Source organism: Phyllobates terribilis, unplaced genomic scaffold, assembly GCF_046119375.1.
Source record: "Phyllobates terribilis strain yellow unplaced genomic scaffold, ASM4611937v1 Scaffold_3__8_contigs__length_932513732, whole genome shotgun sequence".
Classification (NCBI taxonomy): Eukaryota; Metazoa; Chordata; class Amphibia; order Anura; family Dendrobatidae; genus Phyllobates; species Phyllobates terribilis.
Window position 1 is genome coordinate 107,279,027 of NW_027362763.1, and position 24,419 is coordinate 107,303,445.

Consider the following 24,419-nt stretch of genomic DNA (forward strand, 5'->3'; position numbering starts at 1 on the left):
CTGCAGATCAGCCGCTTATGCCAGCTGCCAGTCCCAGCCAGCAGAATTATAAATACAGCTCTGGGTGGGACTGGATGTAAAGAGTTGTCATTGCTGACAGATTACATCTTCTGTCAATCTAATCCATCTGGAAGACAACATGACCAACCTTAATGACCTTTGTTTCCTCCCTGAAGGCAGATATAAGGGGGAAGAAGATTTGACCAAAAATAATAATTGTCCACATCGTATGTTGTTTTGTGACAAACTTACAGTCTCCTACTGTTTGTGTCTACAGCTCCTATGCAAACCTCTGTGTCTCCATGGTAACAGACTACAAACACATGCTGCGTAGTCCTGGTCTTCCACCATACTCCTGTCTATGTGGCAGGACGTAGGCGGCAAATAGAAGCATGGCCACCGAATCTGAGAACAGTCAGACGGCCGCATAACTCGGACGAGGATCGCAATGCAGTGCACGGACTGGCCGGCGGCTCTCCCGACCATAGCATGTATTTCTATGCAGCTGAAATGCCTGGGTCAGGAGAGCCGTCGGCCAGTCCGAGCACTGCATTGCGATCCTCGTCCGAGTTATGCGGCTGTCTGACTCTTCCTTAGTTTATAGTATTTATCTATGGAAACACATAGGTCTGCAAGGGAGCTGCAGACAGAAAACACTGCAGCATTTTTTCAATCATCATGTAAATTTAGGAAGTGGCTTTTATATTAAATGCTTTGGAGCTAGATAAAACATACTCCTTTTAGGGCAGTTATGAGCTGGAGGATTATATGCCCATGTAAAAAAGGTTTCAGCAAGAATACTTGTGTGCATAGGCTCAGCCAAGTGTAAAAGTAATAAGTGCTTTACTCACCCAGAGCTGCTCCTCTTTATACACCGCTGCCTACAGTCTTTGTTGACAGGCCATCATGACTACAGGGCACCAGTGGTCACACAACGTCATTGTTTAATGCTCATTGCCTAGGTTACCGGCCACCGCTGCACTCTAGCAGCAGAGGCAGAGCATGAGCAGTGCTTGAAAGCTCTTTAAAAGGGAAACTGTCAGGTTTTTGCTATATAATCCAAGAGCAGCATGGAGTAGGGACTGAGACCCTAATTCCAGGGATGTGTCTGTTACTGGGCTGCTTGCTGCAGTTTTGATAGAATCCTTGTTTTATCTGATGTAAATGGTGCACAGCTAAGTCTTTTGGGCTGTGTATAACTCTGCCCACACTCCTGATTGGTAGAAATGTACAGTGTACACACGAAGCTGCCAATCAGTGGTGGGGGCAGGGTTATACAGATTAGCCTGACTGTCTGGCACATGGCACCTAGTCCTCTAATGATAATCTCCTGCTGATAAAACACTGAAGCTACATTCTAATAAGTGACATCCCTGATTCTTACATTATGCCACTCTCAGATTTAATAGCAAAACCCTGATGACAGATTACCTTTAACAGCGCTTGGAATGTATGACCTGGCCAACGTTAGTGCCCCCGAGCCCCTCCAATGCTACAGAGGCAAAGCTACCTGTTTCCAGCATTGGAAAGTGTGCTGTTCAGATGAGCATCGCAACCATGCTGATGGTGTGAACAGATAATTATTAGGAAAGGAACACAGCGCACCCCCCGCCCCGAAAAGCAAGAACCCAGGAGGCTGGGGAGCAGTGTAATCTATCTATCTATATAATTGTCTTATCCCGTCTGACTGTCTGTCCTGGAAATCCCGGGTCGCTGATTGGTCCGGCCGCGGCCAATCAGCGACGCGGCATTTCAGAAAAACATGACGGCCATTAGCGGCTCATGTGTGGCACGGAGGTCAGCGGCGATGCAGCCGGCTGCTCGCAGCATAAGTCCCCCGACCGCAGGCGCCGCTGACCTACATGCGGCTATCGTCGGAAGATCAGCGGCTACGGCCGCTTATCTCCCGAGGACAAGTGTGACGCCCCTCCCCTTCCCTCCTCTCTCCTCCCCCCGCTCGATCAGGACCCCGGCACCTGGCGTCATACTTACCCCTCCCCTCCCTTCTCCTCTCCTCCCGTCCCTACCGCCGCTCGATCAGGGCCCCGGCACCCGGAGTCATACTTACCCCTCCCCGTGCCTGCACAGCAGCTCCTGTGTCTTCCGCTGATGCTCTGTGACGTCTCAGGTCAGAGGGCGCGGTGACGTCTTTACACCGCGCTCTCTCCTGAGCGGTCACTGCGCACAGCGGGAATATGCCGGCTAAGCTGGAGTCCAGAGAAGCAGTGAGGCGAGTATTGGATTTTTTTTTTTTGTATGGGGCCATAGGGGACCTGCATGGGGTCACTGCATAGTGGGGAGGCGACTTCCTGCATGGGGTCACTACATAGTGGGGAGGCGACTTCCTGCATGGGGTCACTACATAGTGGGGAGGCGACTTCCTGCATGGGGTCACTACATAGTGGGGAGGCGACTTCCTGCATGGGGTCACTACATAGTGGGGAGGCGACTTCCTGCATGGGGTCACTACATAGTGGGGAGGCGACTTCCTGCATGGGGTCACTACATAGTGGGGAGGCGACTTCCTGCATGGGGTCACTACATAGTGGGGAGGCGACTTCCTGCATGGGGTCACTACATAGTGGGGAGGCGACTTCCTGCATGGGGTCACTACATAGTGGGGAGGCGACTTCCTGCATGGGGTCACTACATAGTGGGGAGGCGACTTCCTGCATGGGGTCACTACATAGTGGGGAGGCGACTTCCTGCATGGGGTCACTACATAGTGGGGAGGCGACTTCCTGCATGGGGTCACTACATAGTGGGGAGGCGACTTCCTGCATGGGGTCACTACATAGTGGGGAGGCGACTTCCTGCATGGGGTCACTACATAGTGGGGAGGCGACTTCCTGCATGGGGTCACTACATAGTGGGGAGGCGACTTCCTGCATGGGGTCACTACATAGTGGGGAGGCGACTTCCTGCATGGGGTCACTACATAGTGGGGAGGCGACTTCCTGCATGGGGTCACTACATAGTGGGGAGGCGACTTCCTGCATGGGGTCACTACATAGTGGGGAGGCGACTTCCTGCATGGGGTCACTACATAGTGGGGAGGCGACTTCCTGCATGGGGTCACTACATAGTGGGGAGGCGACTTCCTGCATGGGGGCACTAGAGTGGGGATGTGACTTCCTGCATGGGGGCACTAGAGTGGGGATGTGACTTCCTGCATGGGGGCACTAGAGTGGGGATGTGACTTCCTGCATGGGGGCACTAGAGTGGGGATGTGACTTCCTGCATGGGGGCACTAGAGTGGGGATGTGACTTCCTGCATGGGGGCACTAGAGTGGGGATGTGACTTCCTGCATGGGGGCACTAGAGTGGGGATGTGACTTCCTGCATGGGGGCACTAGAGTGGGGATGTGACTTCCTGCATGGGGGCACTAGAGTGGGGATGTGACTTCCTGCATGGGGGCACTAGAGTGGGGATGTGACTTCCTGCATGGGGGCACTATAGTGGGGATGTGACTTCCTGCATGGGGGCACTATAGTGGGGATGTGACTTCCTGCATGGGGGCACTATAGTGGGGATGTGACTTCCTGCATGGGGGCACTATAGTGGGGATGTGACTTCCTGCATGGGGGCACTATAGTGGGGATGTGACTTCCTGCATGGGGGCACTATAGTGGGGATGTGACTTCCTGCATGGGGGCACTATAGTGGGGATGTGACTTCCTGCATGGGGGCACTATAGTGGGGATGTGACTTCCTGCATGGGGGCACTATAGTGGGGATGTGACTTCCTGCATGGGGGCACTATAGTGGGGATGTGACTTCCTGCATGGGGGCACTATAGTGGGGATGTGACTTCCTGCATGGGGCACTATAGTGGGATGTGACTCCCTGCATGGTGCATTATATACGGGGGATGTGACTTCCTGCATGGTGCATTATATACGGGGGATGCGACAGCCTGCATGGGGTATTATATACGGGGGATGCGACAGCCTGCATGGGGTATTATATACGGGGGATGCGACAGCCTGCATGGGGTATTATATACGGGGGATGTGACAGCCTGCATGGGGTATCATATGCATGGGGTATTATATACGGGGGATGTGACAGCCTGCATGGGGTATTATATACGGGGGATATGACTTCCTGCATGGGGCATTATAAAGGAGGGTCGGGAGACATATGCTAGAATACCCGATGCGTTAGAATCGGGCCACCATCTAGTGCTTAATATTATTTGAAGATTACAGATTAACCCTACAAAGAAGATGATCAAATGTGAAAGTGAACCTGCTGACTGTAACGGCTTTTATTAAGGGAAAGTGCTAGGACCATGTTCTGGTCCCTGACTGAGGCTTTGCCTGTCCCACCACTTAGAAAGGAGCTCCCCAAATTGTAGGACCCCTTAAACGTTGCTGGAGGGTGCAGCAATGCAAAATAAACCCAGCTGAGACGTATACTCCATTGTACTCTGTATACAGGTAGAGCGACTCCAGACAGGAGAATGTGGCGTCTCTGTGGTGAAGCAACCATGGCCGCCTCTGCCGGCTGCTCCCAGGTGTTTGCACACATAACACGCAGACGTTGGTGCAGGACAACACCTGCGGGCGACAGCAGCGCTGCTAGACGGCACAGTGCTTTCCTGCTTGTCACGTGGAGGAAGTGACTGCAGCCTCCAGAGCTTAGAGTGTAATAAAAGAATGCCACAGCCGGGGGGCGTACCACATCTCCTCGCAGAGTACAACAAATGCTGCTACACCTGCAGACCAAGGACAACACAAGTCAGCAAAAGGGGAAAGAGCGACCAATGCAAGGTACGAAGCCCGGGCCATCATTGTAACAGGTCAGCATGTGCAAATCTTCTCCCGGACAAAGGACGGCCATGTTGGACTTCATAATGCCAAATTCTGTGTTGCCCCTGGGAGATCAGCGATGCCAGAGACCTCACTGTCAGTAAACAGGCAGATCCGTGTATTTATGGGGGAGTTAGAGAAATTCTGAGGTGTGTGCGGCTGGCACCGGTCCATAAAGTCAGCTATATGTCCGCACCAGACCGGGCCGGCACTTGGCATCAGTCCTGGCTTATCGCAGTCTGGCAGAATAAATCTTTATCAGCTCAGATAATGGAGGAATCCCAGTTGTCTTAAAGGGGTTGTTTAAAAAACAAGCGGACGGGGCATGGGAGGCCTGAAAAACAACTTCAGGTTTGCTCATCCGCTTTTACCCCCGTGGCTTCCTTGTGGCCACCGGAAGCGATGATGTCACAGTTTCTAGTCACCAGACCGCTGCAGCCAATCACAGGCTTCAGAGATTCGGTGAGGTTATCACTTTCAGTGCCAATGTAGATCGTTGCAGCGGTCCGTGTAGAATCCTGGAGGGTGACAGCAGGCAAGTATGGGATTATTTTCACCCCTCTGTGCCCCCCCACCCCATAACACTTTTAATTAGGCCACACAACCGCTTTAACTAGTAGCTCAGTTCCCAACATAAAGTGTAAAGGGATTGTATAGAGAGCCTGGGATTCAGCTGAAAAAGAGGCAATCACCCTGCCTGCCGGATATCAGTGTGATGGATAGATATCTTCACACTATGGTCCTTTTCAGTTGAATGCCAGCCACAGCATCAAGCCCCCAACACATCTTATTAATATCAGCAGTCCGACTGTATATCGGGCCAATAATCGGAAAACAAGGGGTCATAAAATCATCAGCCTGTGTAAGTACGCTGCAAAATATGGGGACAAAACAAGGGTTACTCCCAAGATAACATGTTATCCCCATCCAGAGCCGGTCTTATATGCAGAGCCGGTCTTATATGCAGAGCCGGGCACACGCTCTACTTCTGCTTCATACATTTTCTACAGCGCTGCTGGATAACGCGTAACACAGCGCTCCGCTATTTTCGGCAGTGCCATAGACTATAAATGGCAGAGTTGTAGCTTGTGCACCGCCGCTCCACTAAGCACAAGGCTCTGCAGAGCCCCATTATCTAGATCACTGGGAGCCCCCGTGGCCGGACCCACAGAGATCAGTAAGTTATCCCCTATATTGTGGATAGGGAATAAGTTACTATTTTTTGGGAATAACCATTTTACAATCATTCTGTCCCCATACGGTTTTGTGAACGGGGCCCAAAACTGAGAGCGGATCAACTGGCAAGTGCAGACCTGCAGAATTACTGGGCATACTGCGGAGGTGAAATCTGCGGCACTGGTTAAAGGGAATCTGACAGCTGATACGTGCCGCCCGAGCGCGTCACCTGCCAGCGTCCGATACGTGCCGCCCGAGCGCGTCACCTGCCAGCGTCCGATACGTGCCGCCCGAGCGCGTCACCTGCCAGCGTCCGATACGTGCCGCCCGAGCGCGTCACCTGCCAGCGTCCGATACGTGCCGCCCGAGCGCGTCACCTGCCAGCGTCCGATACGTGCCGCCCGAGCGCGTCACCTGCCAGCGTCCGATACGTGCCGCCCGAGCGCGTCACCTGCCAGCGTCCGATACGTGCCGCCCGAGCGCGTCACCAGCCAGCGTCCGATACGTGCCGCCCAAACCCGTCACCAGCCAGCGTCCGATACGTGCCGCCCAAACCCGTCACCAGCCAGCGTCCGATACGTGCCGCCCAAACCCGTCACCAGCCAGCGTCCGATACGTGCCGCCCAAACCCGTCACCAGCCAGCGTCCGATACGTGCCGCCCAAACCCGTCACCAGCCAGCGTCCGATACGTGCCGCCCAAACCCGTCACCAGCCAGCGTCCGATACGTGCCGCCCAAACCCGTCACCAGCCAGCGTCCGATACGTGCCGCCCAAACCCGTCACCAGCCAGCGTCCGATACGTGCCGCCCAAACCCGTCACCAGCCAGCGTCCGATACGTGCCGCCCAAACCCGTCACCAGCCAGCGTCCGATACGTGCCGCCCAAACCCGTCACCAGCCAGCGTCCGATACGTGCCGCCCAAACCCGTCACCAGCCAGCGTCCGATACGTGCCGCCCAAACCCGTCACCAGCCAGCGTCCGATACGTGCCGCCCAAACCCGTCACCAGCCAGCGTCCGATACGTGCCGCCCAAACCCGTCACCAGCCAGCGTCCGATACGTGCCGCCCAAACCCGTCACCAGCCAGTGTCCGATACGTGCCGCCCAAACCCGTCACCAGCCAGTGTCCGATAAGTGCCGCCCAAACCCGTCACCAGCCAGTGTCCGATAAGTGCCGCCCAAACCCGTCACCAGCCAGTGTCCGATACGTGCCGCCCGAACCAAAGGCAGGGGATATCAGCCATCAGGATCCCTACTTCAGATTTTCTGCTTCTGTACTTTTCTGCACACAAATCCGTTGTAAAAATCGCAACACTGCAGATCAGCAATGTTCACAATAGGCCATAACCCCAATAGTAAAGTCCCCACCAATACTAGTATATTTGAGTGTTGTGTCGTCAGTCGGGAGCCCCTTCATTATTTATAAAAGCCCCCTCCCCCACCCCACGTGACTAAGTTGTCATATGTGGCAGACACTACACTCCCTGAACTCTAGGACCTGATAAAATGATAACATACAATTGTTCCTATAAAACCAGGGAGACGCGCCATCGCCAGACCCAGCGCCTCCAGCGGAGAATTAATGGGTGATAGACACTGACTCCTGGCCACACAAAAGGAAAAAAAACAAAACAAAAAACACAGATTTAACAGGATTTTGCACCTGGTCCTTTTCTGCTACAAGAAAACCTTTTATAGATTAAGAAAAAGCCAAGAAAGTGTAATGAGGCAGCGAGGTAGCACATTCCTGAGACGCAAGGGAACAAGAAAGGAGGGAGGGTCGGTAAGAAATCGGTGACACATAGTGGAGGCTTTACAAGGGCCTATCCTGAGAACGGAGGGGTGTCCCGGCGTCCCAAAACAGGGCCAGAGCTAGGAAAACAGCATAGTCATGGAGATGCCTCCATTCCTCCTCTAAGGGGGTGATCAAACTATACGTAAGCACGAGGGAAAAAAGTAGTACGGCTAGCCTAGTGCTCCTGACTATGTGGAAACAACGGAGGACTCTGAAGCTGTCCTTCCACTTACACACATGAAGAGGGCTTACTAACAATGCCAGGAGCATTGCATGGCCTAGAAGTCTCCTTACACTGGCATGTAAGGCATGTCACTCTCCAAAAGGAGACATGTTACCCCTTGGGCTACTACTAACAAATTCAGACTTCTACTAATGTGCAAATTGCATGTGCAAGCATGGCCTATAAGTCTCCTTACACTGGCATGTCATGTCACTATCCATTGGGCTACTACTAACAAATTTTAGGCTATCACTTAAAAATCTAAAATCTAGAAACCGCTCTGGTCTGGCTTCCAATACGGTCCTCCAAAGCAGCCGGCATACTGGGCGCCCCTGCCATGTACCAAGCCCCTGCAAAGTCATGGCACGGCGCCAATCAGGTCATCAGATGAGGCCTAGTGATGGTGAAGGTACCCAGACTGCAGGGCCGAGGATACCCACTGCAGACGTGAGGACTGACTGTCATGGAGGACCAGACTGGAGGCAAGACCGGGTCAGACCCAATGTCTGTTAAACCATATTAGAGGAATATGCAGTTATCCGCGGCTGGGGGTTATCGAGAGGGTGTAGTTATAGTACCTACGAGGTTACAAAGGAGTAAAAATATTGCCATCTGCACCATGTATACATTGCACTGAGTAAAAAAAGATGGGTGCATTGTCCAATCTTAGTTTTGAAAGAATATACACAAAAAAAAAAAAAAAAAAACTGTCCAGCTTTCCGTTTACTTCCTTCATGATCAGCTAGCCGTGACTGCCCCGTATGGGCTCGGTTTTGTGGACAGCCCCCAGCACTTTGTGTTCTTGTGCAGAAAACCCGCCCGACTGTGAATCATAATCCAATGTTTCACTGGTAAACATAATCCGCCTGACACCGGGAGCAGCTGTCTGCTGAGGAAACAAACAGCGGAGGGAAGAAGCCGGACAAAACCTCCAGACCACCGGCTGCGACCTCGGAAGAGGCAGCACTGCCCGGCATTTCCTGCAAATCACAGCACAAGACTGATCCGTATCTGCAATGTATTGTACAGGCCTGTCCTCACCCCCCGGCCGTCTACCTATAATACCGTGTCCTAGGATCACAGGCCCGGGTGCTAGCACTAGAACAGCTCTCCCTGTAACCCCCCAAACACTGATGTCTGGGGGGCAGACTGGCCCTTCCTGGAGTCCGGCACATGGGCTATTGCACTGGTCCTATGGCGGATCACGCACCATACCGCTATCTTGCTATAGATGGTGACCCAGTGCACAATCCAGTCATCACGTGTCCGGCCAGGCATAACATAATGGGGCAGATACAGCGGACATACATGACCCTAATGTTATCCTTCACCACATCATATCAAGCCCGTAAAGCACAAATGACAGTACATCATGGATCCAGATCCTTGTGCACTTCTCTCTGGAGGTCCTGATACATTCATAGGTTACTTTAATTAAGAGTTCACTTATTTTAATGAGAATCTTGTAATACTTTATTTCCCCTGTGGGAGCACTGCAGGCAATGAATGACACACTGATCGCTGGGTGATCCGGCAGCAGGACAACCTGTGATCACTCACTGGGTCGCACCTAGAAGTTGTCCACTACTATAAAAAGAACACAAAAATGACACTGACCCACAGGACCAGCGGTGTTCCTCCGACCCAACCTGCTGCCGTCCTCTTCGGGCCGCTGGATCCAGGTGATCAAAGATTGAACAGTTGCAGCAGTGATGTACCATGAGGACCAGAAAAGCTTTTCTTCCGTCTCTGAGCTGCAGCCAATCAGTGGTTAGCTGACCCCCCATCAGAAGAAGGCAGGAATGCGGAAGAGCCACGCCGATCCGATGGAAGCGTATCCATCTTTTTCACCAGATGATAAAATGTTTTATAGTAGTGGGCAACGCCTTTAAAGCTTTACTTTCATGATGGACCTTCATGAGTGCACCAATCTCCTGCCTCCTAGGTTCCCAGGGGGCAGTGAGCTCCCGAATGACTGAAGGTTCAGATCAGTGGCATTGTCACTGACCCAAAATGTGCCAGCCGACCCCGGGGGGACAGGGCCCTGCCAGCCTACTGCAATAGCTCTGATCTCACTGCTGAGATGTGAGTGATTATGAGAGCAGACTGTCAGTCATTTCATGTCTCACACTGGTAACATCTAGGTATGAGCGGACCCGTGAAAGTTGGGTTCGACCAAACTTTAGTCTAAAGTTCGGTTTGGGTACCAGAACTGTATCCGAACTTGAACATAAACCCCATAGATCTCTCTCTCTGGCCCACAGAAGAACGTGGATTTCTCTGGAATTAAACATCAGATCGCAGATTACAAGGTCTTATTTTATTCAACTTTCTACAACCTGTGTGTCCATATAGACGGCTTAGGAGGGTTGATCCTACTGACAGATTCCCTTTAAATGTATACGGCTTAAATCATGCAGTCAGTGCCTGATACACGCGGCCTGTAATTTGGGCACCATTCATCAGCTGTCAGCTTCCATTTAAGAAGTAAATTGCAAAGTTGCTTGTTTTTACTTTGCAATTTACCCATTTTTTGATGAGGATTTGAGAAAGACCCCATAAAGGAATTGTCCAGGCTTGGGGCTCAAATCTGAAGTCACTACGCACTATCAGGATTCTCAATTGTTGGGAACGTGACCTCATCAAGTAGGTGTCTTGCAAAGATGTGGTCACGTGTCAACTAGACGTGTGCGGCCTTGCTCTATACAAGTGAATTTAGCAAGGATGGACACGTCTAGTCGGAATGTGGCCGGAAGTATGCAAATTGCTAGCTCCAAGCACCAGAGTATTAGGACAGCACACATTGTACTCGCTGTGAGGATTCACAAGAGTGACTGCAGACTTTAACCCTGAGAGCCTGGACAACCCCTAAGTACATGGGCCTGATCAGTGGCCAGCTTCTATGTATAAATGTTACGCTATTGGGATAAAAATTCCAGCCTGTCTGGACCCAACGTGAGCTCATTAATCATCCAAATTAATTGGCAAAAATCCGAGCCGTGTGAAGAAGGCGCTGGGCCATCCTGCCAGAGTATGGGAACTTCCACAGCGCTCACCTTCCTTGTTTACAGAGTAAATGCTGCAGATATGCAGGGCGGTGTGGGAACCTGCGGGAGCACAAAGCGCTGCTGTGGCCGACAGCTCGGAGCGTTCACCTGAAGGGGGCACTTCTGGCAGCAAGCACATACACTTCTGAGAGCCCCTGTCCGCTGAAAGCCTCGGCTGTGAACATTTCAGCAAAAAAAGCCTCCCGCTTGGCCTTCTCCAGCAGCTGAGCAGTCCTTTGCTGACCATTATTAGATAGTGTTTAGTATTTAGGAGCAGAATTTTTTCAAAAGGCGAGTTCTGGTCTTGCCACCGCCACCCACCTAGATCTCGTCACACGGCCTTTGGTGCACCTAATACATCCAGGACCGGCCCTGATTCCTGTGCGCTGTTAATTTTCCCATCATCTCCTATTCATTGACCAGTTCCACTCATCATTCTATCAGCACTATAGGTGCTAAACCTTCCTTGCCCTCATTTCCCAGCAAGCATTGCTTCTGTCATTGTCTAATGGATTACCTGCCCTGTACTGCAAACCTGACGATCTATTATGCGGTTTAAAAGACAGGAGAGTAAGAGGTAACCCCTCATCAGGGTCAGTCTGGGCCTTCACTGTTCTACAGCTGTGGTGATATTTTTCCAACCAAATATGATGGGATCAGTGACAGAGGCTCCTGGCGGGTACGGTCTCAGCTGCACTCCTCTGCCACTTCTGCAATAGTACTGACATCACCATGGAGATTTACAACTGTCCACAGAAACCATTCACATGAAGGCTTCCTCCATAGCAACAAGTTCCATCAGGGTACAGTCCATAGCAAATAACTACATAAATGGATCGTCCGTATCGACAGACACCATCAATGTACAGTCCTTAGCAACCAATCACATCAACTCATTGCAATCAGCCGTAAGAATACATTGTCCATAGCAACAAATCACACAAATGCATCGTCCGTAGCAACAGACACCATCAATGTACAGTCCTTAGCAACTAGTTACATCAACCCATAGCAACCAGTTGCAAGAATACCTGGTCCATGACAACCAATCTCAAATGCATCGTCCCTAGCAACAAACATCAGACGTACGGTCTATAGCAACTAGTCAAATCAACCCATATGAACCAGTCGCAAGAATACATTGTCCATAGCAACAAATCACAACTGCATTGTCTGTAGCAACAAATTCCAGAAAGACATCGTCCATAGCAACCAATCATCTCAACCCATAGCAACCAGTCACAAGACCACATTGTCCATAGCAACAAATCCCATCAGCACACCATCACTAGCAACCAATGCCACAATGTACCAGTGACACCGTCACCAGAGACCCCCTAGTGCAGTTACAGCGCCCCCCGCCTTCTCTGCACCCCTTATCTTGCTGGTAGGACCCCCCCTTAGTTCTCCCCCCAGCAGCTGAGTTTCTGACTTTCTGCAGCCGCCACACTGTGAGTTATGGGGGAAGGAAGGTAGCACGGGAGGGTCCTTTAAGTGGCCCGTCTTAAAGGGGTCGCAAAAACCAGACAAGCCCTGTAAGGAGCTGGACTTTTCGCCCCTCCCATGCAGACACTACTACCCCCGCCATCCCGGAGTCATGTGACGTCCCCAGGTGTGTCCCGTCCGCACGGGCCCTGTGTGTCGGGGAAGCACTCACCCATGCTGCCTGCCGCCTCTCCTGCCTCTCGCTCCCCTCACACGGCGCTGTCAGCCCATCAATATCAGCTCGGAGCTGTCCCCGGGGCTCCCGGCACCGTGTCACGTCTCCTCCCGCCCTGCCCGCACCACACGGAGACAGAAGACGACTGCGAACTAGAACGCCAGCTCGGAGCCCGGCGCCGTCACGTGATGCGCGCCAGCCAATGGCAGCCCTTCCTCCAAGTCCCGGCTCATTCCCTGCTCTCCACACACACAGGGAGACTCCGGCCTGCCCGCTGTTACCAGGTGTGCTGACGTCACCAGCGCTACGTCACCGACCCCAGCCCGCTGCCTGCCCGGCCCTCAGCCTCCTCAGTCCTCCTCCTCACATCCTGCTGTGTGCTGGCAGTGATGATGGGTGCAGTGACAGTGCCGCCACACCGGGTCACCAACATACCAGCATACATGTCCCCAGGGTGGGAAATGGCTGTAGAATAGCCCAAAATGTTAACTTTTCATTTTTCCTCCTCACTTTCCAAGAACATTTTTTTGGTCTATTTTCCTATTTTTTTTTTTTTGCTTTTTGTTACCAAATATATTATTTTTTCATATATTATTTACATTCTGAGAAAAAAAGGGAGGAGGGTGAAATTAACTTGTATTTTTTTTTACATATTTTTTTATAATTTTTTTTGTATACTTTCCTTTTAGGGTTTTTTCTATCCTTTTATTTTATGATTATTAATAATTTTATATGAATACTACTTATATTATTATTATTTACTTATATTTATTATATAATTATTTCATTATTAATTATTTTATATTAATACTACTTATTTATTTATATTTGTTGTTATATACGGTAATTATTTCATTATTAATTTAATATATTACTTATAATATTTATAATGTATTTATATATATTATTATTTCATATTATTAATTTATTATATTTTTACATTTATTATGTTATAAAATGTTATTTATTTTATATATTACTTAACTATAATATGTATTTCTAATATTTATTATATTATTTTATTAATTATTTGATATTATATTACTTAGATTATAATATTTGTAATATTGTATTTTTAGAATTATATTTATTATAAATTATTTTATATTATTTATGTATATATTTTTATATATATAATGTACATAGATACATGGGGTATATATATACATTGCTCAAAAAAATAAAGGGAACACTTAACAGAATATAACTCCAAGTAAATCAAACTGTCCACTTAGGAAGCAACACTGATTGACAATCAATTTCACATGCTGTTGTGCAAGTGGAATAGACAATAGATGGAAATTATTGGCAATTATCAAGACACCCTCAATAAAGGAGAGGTTCTGCAAGTGGGGACCACAGACCACATCTCAGTACCAATGCTTTCTGGCTGATGTTTTGGTCACTTTTGAATGTGCTTTCACACTCGTGGTAGCATGAGACGGACTCTACAACCCACAGAAGTTGCTCAGGTAGTGCAGCTCATCCGGGAAGGCACATCAATGCGAGCTGTGGCAAGAAGGTTTGCTGTGTCTGTCAGAGTAGAGGCTGGAGGCGCTACCAGGAGATGTGGCGGGGGCCGTAGGAGGGCAACAAGCCAGCAGCAGAACCGCTACCTCCGCCTTTGTGCAAGGAGGAACAGGAGGAGCACTGCCAGAGCCCTGCAAAATGACCTCCAGCATGCCACAAATGTGCATGTGTCTGCACAAATGGTTAGAAACCGACTCCATGAGGGTGGTCTGAGGGCCCGACGTCCACAGATGGGCGTTGTGCTCACAGCCCAACACCGTGCAGGACGCTTTGCATTTGCCACAGAACACCAGGATTGGCAAAGTCACCACTGGCAGCCTGTGCTCTTCACAGATGAAAGCAGATTCACACTGAGCACATGTGACAGATGTGACAGAGTCTGGAGACGCCATGGAGAGCGATCTGCAGCCTGCAACATCCTTCAGCATGACCGGTTTGGCAGTGGGTCAGTAATGGTGTGGGGTGGCATTTCTTTGGAGGGCCGCACAGCCCTCCATGTGCTCGTCAGAGGTAGCCTGACTGCCATTAGGTACCAGGAGGAGATCCTCAGACCCCTTATGAGACCATATGCTGGTGTGGTTGGCCATGGGTTCCTCCTAATGCAGGACAATGCCAGACCTCATGTGGCTGAAGTGTGTCAGCAGTTCCTGCAAGATGAAAGCATTGAAGCTATGGACTGGCCCGCCCGTTCCCCAGACCTGAATCTGATTGAGCACATCCGGGACATCATGTCTAGCTCCATCCACCAACGTCACGTTGCACCACAGACTGTCCAGGAGTTGGCGGATGCTTTAGTCCAGGTCTGGGAGGAGATCCCACAGGAGACCATCCACAACCTCATCAGGAGCATGCCCAGGCGTTGTACGGAGGTCATACAGGCACGTGGAGGCCACACACAATACTCAGCCTCATTTTGACTTGTTTTAAGGACATTACATCAAAGTTGGATCAGCCTGTAGTGTGTTTTTCCACTTTAATTTTGGGGGTGACTCCAAATCCAGGGCTTCATTGGTTAATAAGTTTGATTTCCATTGATTTGTGTGATTTTGTTGTCAGCACATTCAACTTTGTACAGAACAAAGTATTCAATGAGAATATTTCATTCATTCAGATCTAGGATGGGTTATTTCAGTGTTCCCTTTATTTTTTTGAGCAGTGTATGTATGTATAATATATATATATATATTACACTTTTTAATATACTTTCTCTAGTAGGTTCCCCTAGGGGACTTGAACCTGCAATCACTTGTACATTACACTGTAATACTATGCTATATATTGGTAACGTTACTGATCTCCTATGAAGCCCAGTCACAGGCTGGACAGACATGAAGGCTTTCAATGGACCATGGCTGCCATGACCATGATATCAGTACCACGCAATCATGTTGCATGGGGGTCAGAAGAGACACTTTCCTCCATTTCCAACCTCTTAAATGCGGCGGTCCCAATTGACAGCAGCACTTAAGAGGTTAAGCCTTTGCGATTGGCGTTAGCTCTGATCACAGCCCTTAGACTTGAGTGCCAGCTGTATAACACAGGCGACACCTGAGCTCCACACATGTAGTTTACATGAATGCTAGATGTGGGCCACCTGACCGGGTTGGCTGGAACCTGAGTCATGACGTCACCTTTGCAGACCAGGGCACGCAGGAGAGTATAAGCTATTATCTTGTTTTCACATAAAAAAAAAAAATTATCCTAAAAAACTCCTTGACAGTAGGAGTGTGTTTTCAATAATCATAGAAATACATAGGTCTTCATTGGTGCTGTAAACATAAAGCGGTAGAAATTTTTCCTTGAAATTAACTGCAAAGTCGCTTTCATTTTTTACATTAAGTTCATTGGAACTACAAAAACTAAAGTATACATGCCCTTTAAGGGGTTAAACGCGGCTGACCGACCAGCCGTGACTTTCTTTGCTTCCCCACCAGGAGTTGCAGTATGTAGGTAGACTTTTCCAGGATTTCACACTTCACACCGCTGATCGTTTTGGACGTAACCATCAGGTATTAGCGCCCTGTATACACTACGGTATACGGTGTATACTCATACAGGAAGTGGGGGTATTTTTAGAGCCTCTTCTTTTTTTATACTTTGCTCAGATTTCACTCGGTGAGTTCATCAACACTAAAGAGGAAACCAAAACTAATGCAGGAAAAACCTGTTTCTCTCTACTGAGACCACAGAAAGTGCAGAGGTCTCGTGCTACATATATAAGTCACAAAATATAGGTGCAATTGTACCCCAGACCACCCTGGAGAGATGCGATGTATGTCTAAAATTTTTCCATTCGTTTCCTGCAAAATTTGCGACCACTCAAAGTAGAAGAGCAACGGCGCTACATAGCAAAAGCCAATAATACCCCAAGGGTGTGCAGCCCCTTTAGACATAAGGGATGCTAAACAACATATTACCCAGAGGGTAAATAGACCCCGTTTAAGGGATGCACTAAAATATGACTTATTTATTCTCATTAAAAAGAGAATTACTTTAGTGAACCTGTATTTTTCCAACATGTAGGAGGGAACACCCCAGCGAATGGCTACAGATATTCAGCCCTTTTATGTATACATGCTTTCCTATCTATATTATGGTTGCAGCCCATGATACTCTGTAGCACTTTATGTATTCGTCTACTTAATTTTCTTTCTTACAGGAACCACTTAAGATACTAAAAAACACACATTTACACTACAGACCAAAAGTTTGGACACATCTCATTTAAAGATTTTTCTGTATTTTCATGACTATGAAAATTGTACAATCACACTGAAGGCATCAAAACTATGAATTAACACATGTGGAATTATATACTTAACAAAAAAGTGTGAAACAACTGAAAATATGTCTTATAGTCTACGTTCTTCAAAGTAGCCACCTTTTGCTTTGATGACTGCTTTGCACACTCTTGGCATTCTCTTGATGAGCTTCAAGAGGTAGTCACCCGAAATGGTTTTCACTTCACAGGTGTGCCCTGTCAGGTTTAATAAGTGGGATTTCTTGCCTTATAAATGGGGTTGGGACCATCAGTTGTGTTGTGCAGAAGTCTGGTGGATACACCGCTGATAGTCCTACTGAATAGACTGTGGCCATCATTACTTTTAAGAAATGAACGTCAGTCAGTCCGAAAAATTGGGCAAACTTTGAAAGTGTCCCCAAGTGCAGTTGCAAAAACCATCAAGCACTACAAAGAAACTGGCTCACATGAGGACCGCCCCAGGAAAGGAAGACCAAGAGTCACCTCTGCTTCTGAGGATAAGTTTATCTGAGTCACCAGCCTCAGAAATCGCAGGTAAACAGCAGCTCAGATGAGAGACCAGGTCAATGCCACACAGAGTTCTAGCAGCAGACACATCTCTACAACAACTGTTAAGAGGAGACTTTGTGCAGCAGGCCTTCATGGTAAAATAGCTGCTAGGAAACCACTGCTAAGGACAGGCAACAAGCAGAAGAGACTTGTTTGGGCTAAAGAACACAAGGAATGGACATTAGACCAGTGGAAATCTGTGCTTTGGTCTGATGAGTCCAAATTTGAGATCTTTGGTTCCAACCACCGTGTCTTTGTGCGACGCAGAAAAGGTGAACAGATGGACTCTACATGCCTGGTTCCCACCGTGAAGCATGGAGGAGGAGGTGTGATGGTGTGGGGGTGCTTTGCTGGTGACACTGTTGGGGATTTATTCAAAATTGAAGGCATACTGAACCCGCATGGCTACCACAGCATCTTGCAGCGGCATGCTATTCCATCCGGTTTGCGTTTAGTTGGACCATCATTTATTTTTCAACAGGACAATGACACCAAACACACCTCCAGGCTGTGTAAGGGCTATTTGACCAAGTAGGAGAGTGATGGGGTGCTACGCCAGATGACCTGGCCTCCACAGTCACCAGACCTGAACCCAATCAAGATGGTTTGGGGTGAGCTGGACCGCAGAGTGAAGGCAAAAGGGCCAACAAGTGCTAAGCATCTCTGGGAACTCCTTCAAGATTGTTGGAAGACCATTTCCGGTGACTGCCTCTTGAAGCTCATCAAGAGAATGCCAAGAGTGTGCAAAGCAGTCATCAAAGCAAAAGGGGGCTACTTTGAAGAACCTAGAATATAAGACATATTTTCAGTTGTTTCACACTTTTTTGTTAAGTATATAATTCCACATGTGTTAATTCATAGTTTTTGATGCCTTCAGTGTGAATGTACAATTTTCATAGTCATGAAAATACAGAAAAATCTTTAAATGAGAAGGTGTGTCCAAACTTTTGGTTTGTAATGTATATAGCTCCCCTAGCCAGTTTCGCCTCTACAGGCTTCCTCGGGTGGCTACAGCTATGTTATGTATAGCTCTAGCCCCCTGTATTTTCTTTCTTACAGAAACCACTTAATATACAAAAAAAACACACATGTATATAGCTCCCCCAACCAGTTTCGCCTCTACAGGCTTTCTCACGGGGCTATGTGTAGCTCTAGCCCCCTGAGGAAGCCTGTAGAGGCGAAACTGGTTGGGGCAGCTATATACATGTGTGTTTTTTTAGTATCTTAAGTGGTTCCTGTAAGAAAGAAAATGCAGGGGGCTACAGCTATATATAGTATAGCTCTAGCCCCCTGAGGAAGCTTGTAGAGGCAAAACTGGTTGGGGGAGCTATATACCTTTGTGTTTTTTAGTATCTTAAGTGGTTCCTGTAAGAATAAAAATGAAATAGAACATGTGTCCAACAGGTCAGAAGGAACAGCTGTGGTTAATTGGTTATTGTATGGGTACCTTTAAACTAGTGGCAGGGGCGCGTTTTGGCACTCTTTAAGAATCTGTTCTTCCTAAAAAGGCCGCAGATGTCACATCAGACCACATCCCTTTTCTGTCCGGCCACACTGATATATCTATCTGTGAAGTGGGGACATGACCTGGACTGGTGTCTAAGATGAAGTCGCTGCTTTGTAGGAGTCATGGTGTTGGGAAGCGCTGAATTATATAGAATTATATTTGGGTTTTGTTTTTTTGCTTCTGCCCCTGTACGCCCACGCTTACTCACTTTTAGATATTTTCTGTTCTATAAATACATAAGAAAATGACTGCGGTCGAGCAGAGGAACGGTGAGACAACCTAGCGGTTCTTGGTTTGGTTTCCTTCCCCCAGAAGTAATGTGTTTGGTTCAGTAAGGTGCAGCGTTTCTCATACACGTTCAAAGCCATATTGTGGGCTGCATCAATAGGCACAAGAGGGGCTCTGATTGTGCGAGAGTTGCTGAGCATTATGGGTTTTGTAGTTCTTTAGTAAGTGAAAATCAACTGGCGATATATATCTGGGAGAAGGTTAGTGATGTCATCGCCTTTGCCCAGTGATGTCATTATTTCCCCCAAAACTTCCATGTGGCCGTGAATCTTCTCTTAGTCTTCTGATGTAAGATGTGAGGATGGAGCAAAAATCTCGGTAGGTGAAGGCAGACGTAAAAATGCAGCTAAACAAGCATTTAAAGGGGTTGGCTGCAAAGTTCTTACTAATAAGGCCAGGAAGTAAGAAAAAAAAGTGAAATTCCGCTCCTCTGTACTCAGCGGTCACTGATCGGCTGCAGTGGTCACATTTTGTCTGAATGCACAAATGGTAACGCTGCAATCTTTTTATTTTTCACACCTCCTTGGGCACATTATGAAGGGGTTGTCCAGTAGTGAACAACCCCTTAAAGTTAGTTGCAGGCACAGTAAAACATGGTAGTTCCCAAAACATTTACAGGGCGCAAATCATTCAGTTGCAATCAGGGCTGTGGAGTCTGAGTCGGAGCCCATTTTGGTGGAGTCAGAGTCGGTATAAAATGGACCAACTCCAACTCCTAAAATATATAATAAATTGGGTACAGTCGTTCAATGCAGTTTGTGGGGAATATTTTTTCATAAGAATTTGGGAAAGTTATGAAATGTCCTATAAATGTCTGTCCTATTCCTGATCTAAGGGTCTAGACCAGGGGTCCTCAAACTACGGCCCGCGGGCCATATGCGGCCCGCGGAGGATTTTTATCCGGCCCGCCGGGCTATGGGCAGAGGAGAGCGGTGTCAGCGCCCGCTCCCTCCCGCTCGCTCAGGGCCCCGGCAGCCGGATACTTACCTCTCCTCCTGCCTCCGCAGATCCGCTGTCTTCCTGGTGCGCGCTCCCTGTGACGTGTCAGGTCAGAGGGTGCGGTGACGTCTTTACACCGCGCCCTCCCCTGAGCCATCACAGGCAGCGCAGAGCGGGGCGACGCTAGAGTACAGACCTGAGCAGCGGCAGCAGGTGAGGAGGAGGGAGGTGAGTATTGCATTTTTTTTTTAATGTATGGAGGCATGGGACATAATATTAGGGGTGACATGCTGCATGGGGCATTATATGGGGGGGTGACATGCTGCATGGGGCATTATATGGGGGGGTGACATGCTGCATGGGGCATTATATGGGGGGGTGACATCCTGAATGGGGCATTATAACGACTGGGGAGTGATATCCTGCATGGGGCATTATATGGGGGAGTGATATGCTGCATGGTGCATTATATGGGGGGGGGTGACATCCTGAAAGGGGCATTATAACGACAGGGAAGTGATATCCTGCATGGGGCATTATATTGAGGGGTGACATCCTGCATGGGGCATTATATGGGGGGTGACATCCTGCATGGGGCATTATAAAGACAGGGGAGTGATATCTTGCATAGGGCATTATATGGTGGGAGAAATGGACATCCTGCATGGGGCATTATATGGGGGGGTGACATCCTGCATGGGGCATTATAAGGGGGGAACAGCCTGCATGGGGCATTATAAGGGGGAAATAGCCTGCCTATTGAGGACCTATGCTGCCTATTGGGGACATTTACCTGCCCATTGAGGACCTATGCTGCCTATTGGGGACATTTACCTCCCCATTGAGGACCTATGCTGCCTATTGGGGACATTTACCTGCCTATTGGGGACATTTACCTGCCTATTGGGGACATTTACCTGCCTATTGGGGACCTATGCTGCCTATTGGGGACATTTACCTCCCCATTGAGGACCTATGCTGCCTATTGGGGACATTTACCTGCCTATTGGGGACATTTACCTGCCTATTGGGGACCTATGCTGCCTATTGGGGATATTTACCTGCCTATTGGGGACATTTACCTGCCTATTGGGGACATTTACCTCCCCATTGAGGACTTATGCTGCCTATTGGGGACATTTACCTGCCTATTGGGGACATTTACCTGCCTATTGGGGACCTATGCTGCCTATTGGGGACATTTACCTGCCTATTGGGGACCTATGCTGCCTATTGGGGATATTTACCTGCCTATTGGGGACATTTACCTGCCTATTGGGGACCTATGCTGCCTATTGGGGATATTTACCTGCCTATTGGGGACATTTACCTGCCTATTAGGAACCTATGCTGCCTATTGGGGATATTTACCTGCCTATTGGGGACCTATGCTGGCTATTGGGGACATTTAACTGCCTATTGAAATACCGGTTTATCTAACTTTACTTGTTCTTCATTTTAAATATTGTATTTGTTCCTGTATTTTTTTTTTTACATCAAAATAAGATATGTGCAGTGTGCATAGGAATTTGTTCATAGTTTTTTAAAAAAAACTATATTCCGGCCCTCCAATGGTCTGAGGGACCGTGAACTGGCCCCGTGTTTATAAAGTTTGAGGACCCCTGGTCTAGACTTTTAGCTGAGATGAATCTGTGCTACAGTAAATTTATCACTTAAACATGGGCCGTGTATGAGGGAGTCGGAGTCATGGAAATTGAGGAGTCGGAGGTTTGGCTTACAGTCTCCACAGCCCTGGTTGCAATATCTCAACATGAAGACACCGTACTTGAAGGTTACAACAATAACCTGCTCAGTCCACAATTAAAAGAGTTGTCCTTGACATTTTTTTTTTCATTTACCAAGGGCCTAAAATCTAACAGGCGGGTAATAATAATAATAGCTACCTGCGTGTTGTACCCGGCTCCAAGCAGTCACAGACCGCTCCTGCCGGCGATTCAGTTGCTTCACGTCAACAGAGTAGCTCTCCCTCTTCCGGCTGCTCTGTAGATGGGGTGTGACTGCCGACGTCATGCTGATTGACAGCCAAGTCTCCTTAGTTATGAAGCGGGGAGCCGGCTGTCAATCAGAATGATGTCGGCAGTCACACCCTGTCTACAGAGCAGAGCAGAAAAAAAGCCACTTCTCTGTTGATGTGACGTCAGCGGAAGCTGCAGAATCACCGGCAGAGATCTGCGCTGGGCACAACAGGCAGGTAGGTAGAAACTACCAGCCTGATCTTAGGCCTGTAGTAAAAAAAATTACGTAGTCCTGGATTTAAGTTTCACCTTGCAGTGTTTGGCTTTCTTTACAGCTCCGAATGTACTTCACTAGCTTGACTTGTACTCCCAGCGGGGAAGGGGCGCACTATGGGCATGTGCCCAAACTTTCTAATGGTGAAACTTCTGGTTCTTCAGTAGTACCACTCCTGTTTATCCCTATTTGTGTTGTCCATTATCTACATGATTTGGGGTCGCCTCCTGAGTATCCTCCCAACCATCTCTCTTGTGGGAAGAATACCACTCTTGACTTCTGTGCTCCTTCAACGATGCCTTTCTGCAGCTGCGCCATCCCATTTTGCAGTTTTGGCAGCTATCTGTGGTGCCGGCATCCCTGCACGCTGTCCCTCTTCCCCGGCAGAGACGCCAGCTCACTCAGCGCTACGGCCCCCGTCCCACACTTCTTCCTACTTCCGGGTTGGCAAGTGCCCGGGGTGCGTGCATGTCGCGTAGATCCCAGTTAGGGCACACGCGCACTCCCCATCTCTTAATGGAGCCTCGCATGCCGTCCTAAAGTGTCCCTAGCCAATAGCTGGAGGACAATTACTATTTAAGGCACCTCCTCCAGCATGGAGGTTCCTGAGCAACGATGTATGTCTGTCACTAACACGCTTGCTAGTTCTCAAGTCCCAGTGCTCATATCCAGTATACCTACCTGTCTGTCAACCATGCCCATCTGCCTGTCTATCAGCCGTGCCCACCTGTGTTTGCCAAGTCTATCATTCCAGGCCGTTCCTGCCTCCTGTCCCCTGGGGGTCAGCTGCCATCCACCTGAGGTCGGCCCTGGTGTAGCACCAGGTCCCGCCTCCCTCGTCTGTCCTTGGATCTCGGTATCGTCAGCCGCCGTACATCCGAGGTCGGACTTGGTGAGGCACCTAGTCATGCCCCTCCAGGCTCTCCTCGGTCCACGCCACAGTGGTTCCACCACCCTGCCCATTACACCAACGACAGCAGCTGTAATCACTACAGTCTTTTAAGAGCCACATCCCAACTTTCCTGTCCTACTTATCAGAGCTGCAGTTTGTGCTTCAGAGCTGTTCTTTCTCACGTAACTGTTGACAGGAAATGACCTTAAACTGGCCATAGACTTGACAAGGTAACTAAGTAGAAGCCATAATAGAAAGTTTCTATAAACTTTCCAACGCAATCAAGCAGCCTGAACCCCCAACCCGTCAAAGTCAGCTTGTCGTGTTGAAACCTAATTTAAAAAAAAGGTGGGTTTCTGAATTGGACAACTTTCTTATGTGACATTCTTCTAGGTTATCCAAGTGACCTGCACACCTGAGCACACCATAGGAAGGCTCGCCCAAACCTCCCAAGGTAAAGTATAGGCAGATAAGCAAGTTTTTTAGGTGTGTTCACTATATAGAAGCCCTGTCGTGAGCAAACCTAATTCTAGCCATTGTATGTGGGCCGTAATGCGGCTGTCTAAGACCAGAAGCACATGATTTGTTCACTGCTCCAATATTTACTCTCTGCCGTTTTGTAATACTTTTATAGGACCTTACTTGTGTGTGGCATGTGGGATGGGTTTTATTGTAATGTTTTCTGCTCAACATCAGTATAATGAGTCTCACGTTATCTGAGCCCAGGAGTATACAGTACAGACCAAAAGTTTGGACACACCTCATTTAAAGATTTTTCTGTATTTTCATGACTATGAAAATTGTACATTCACACTGAAGGCATCAAAACTATGAATTAACACATGTGAAATTATATACTTAACAAAAAAGTGTGAAACAACTGAAAATATGTCTTATATTTTACGTTCTTCAAAGTAGCCACCTTTTGCTTTGATGACTGCTTTGCACACTCTTGGCATTCTCTTGATGAGCTTCAAGAGGTAGTCA

At 48.5% G+C, this 24,419-nt stretch overlaps 1 protein-coding gene across 3 annotated transcripts in view; it reads right to left on the bottom strand.

The window, feature by feature from the left end:
- The window catches only part of CD2AP (CD2 associated protein), an 84,813-nt gene extending 71,961 nt beyond the window's left edge, over positions 1-12,852 (bottom strand). For all 3 annotated transcript variants that reach the window (XM_073674103.1, XM_073674101.1, XM_073674100.1), the window contains exon 1: positions 12,714-12,852. In XM_073674103.1, coding sequence (XP_073530204.1) covers positions 12,714-12,717 — 4 coding nt within the window. In that variant the 5' untranslated portion in view covers positions 12,718-12,852. The remainder of the gene's footprint in view (positions 1-12,713) is intronic.
- Positions 12,853-24,419: the final 11,567 nt, after the last annotated feature.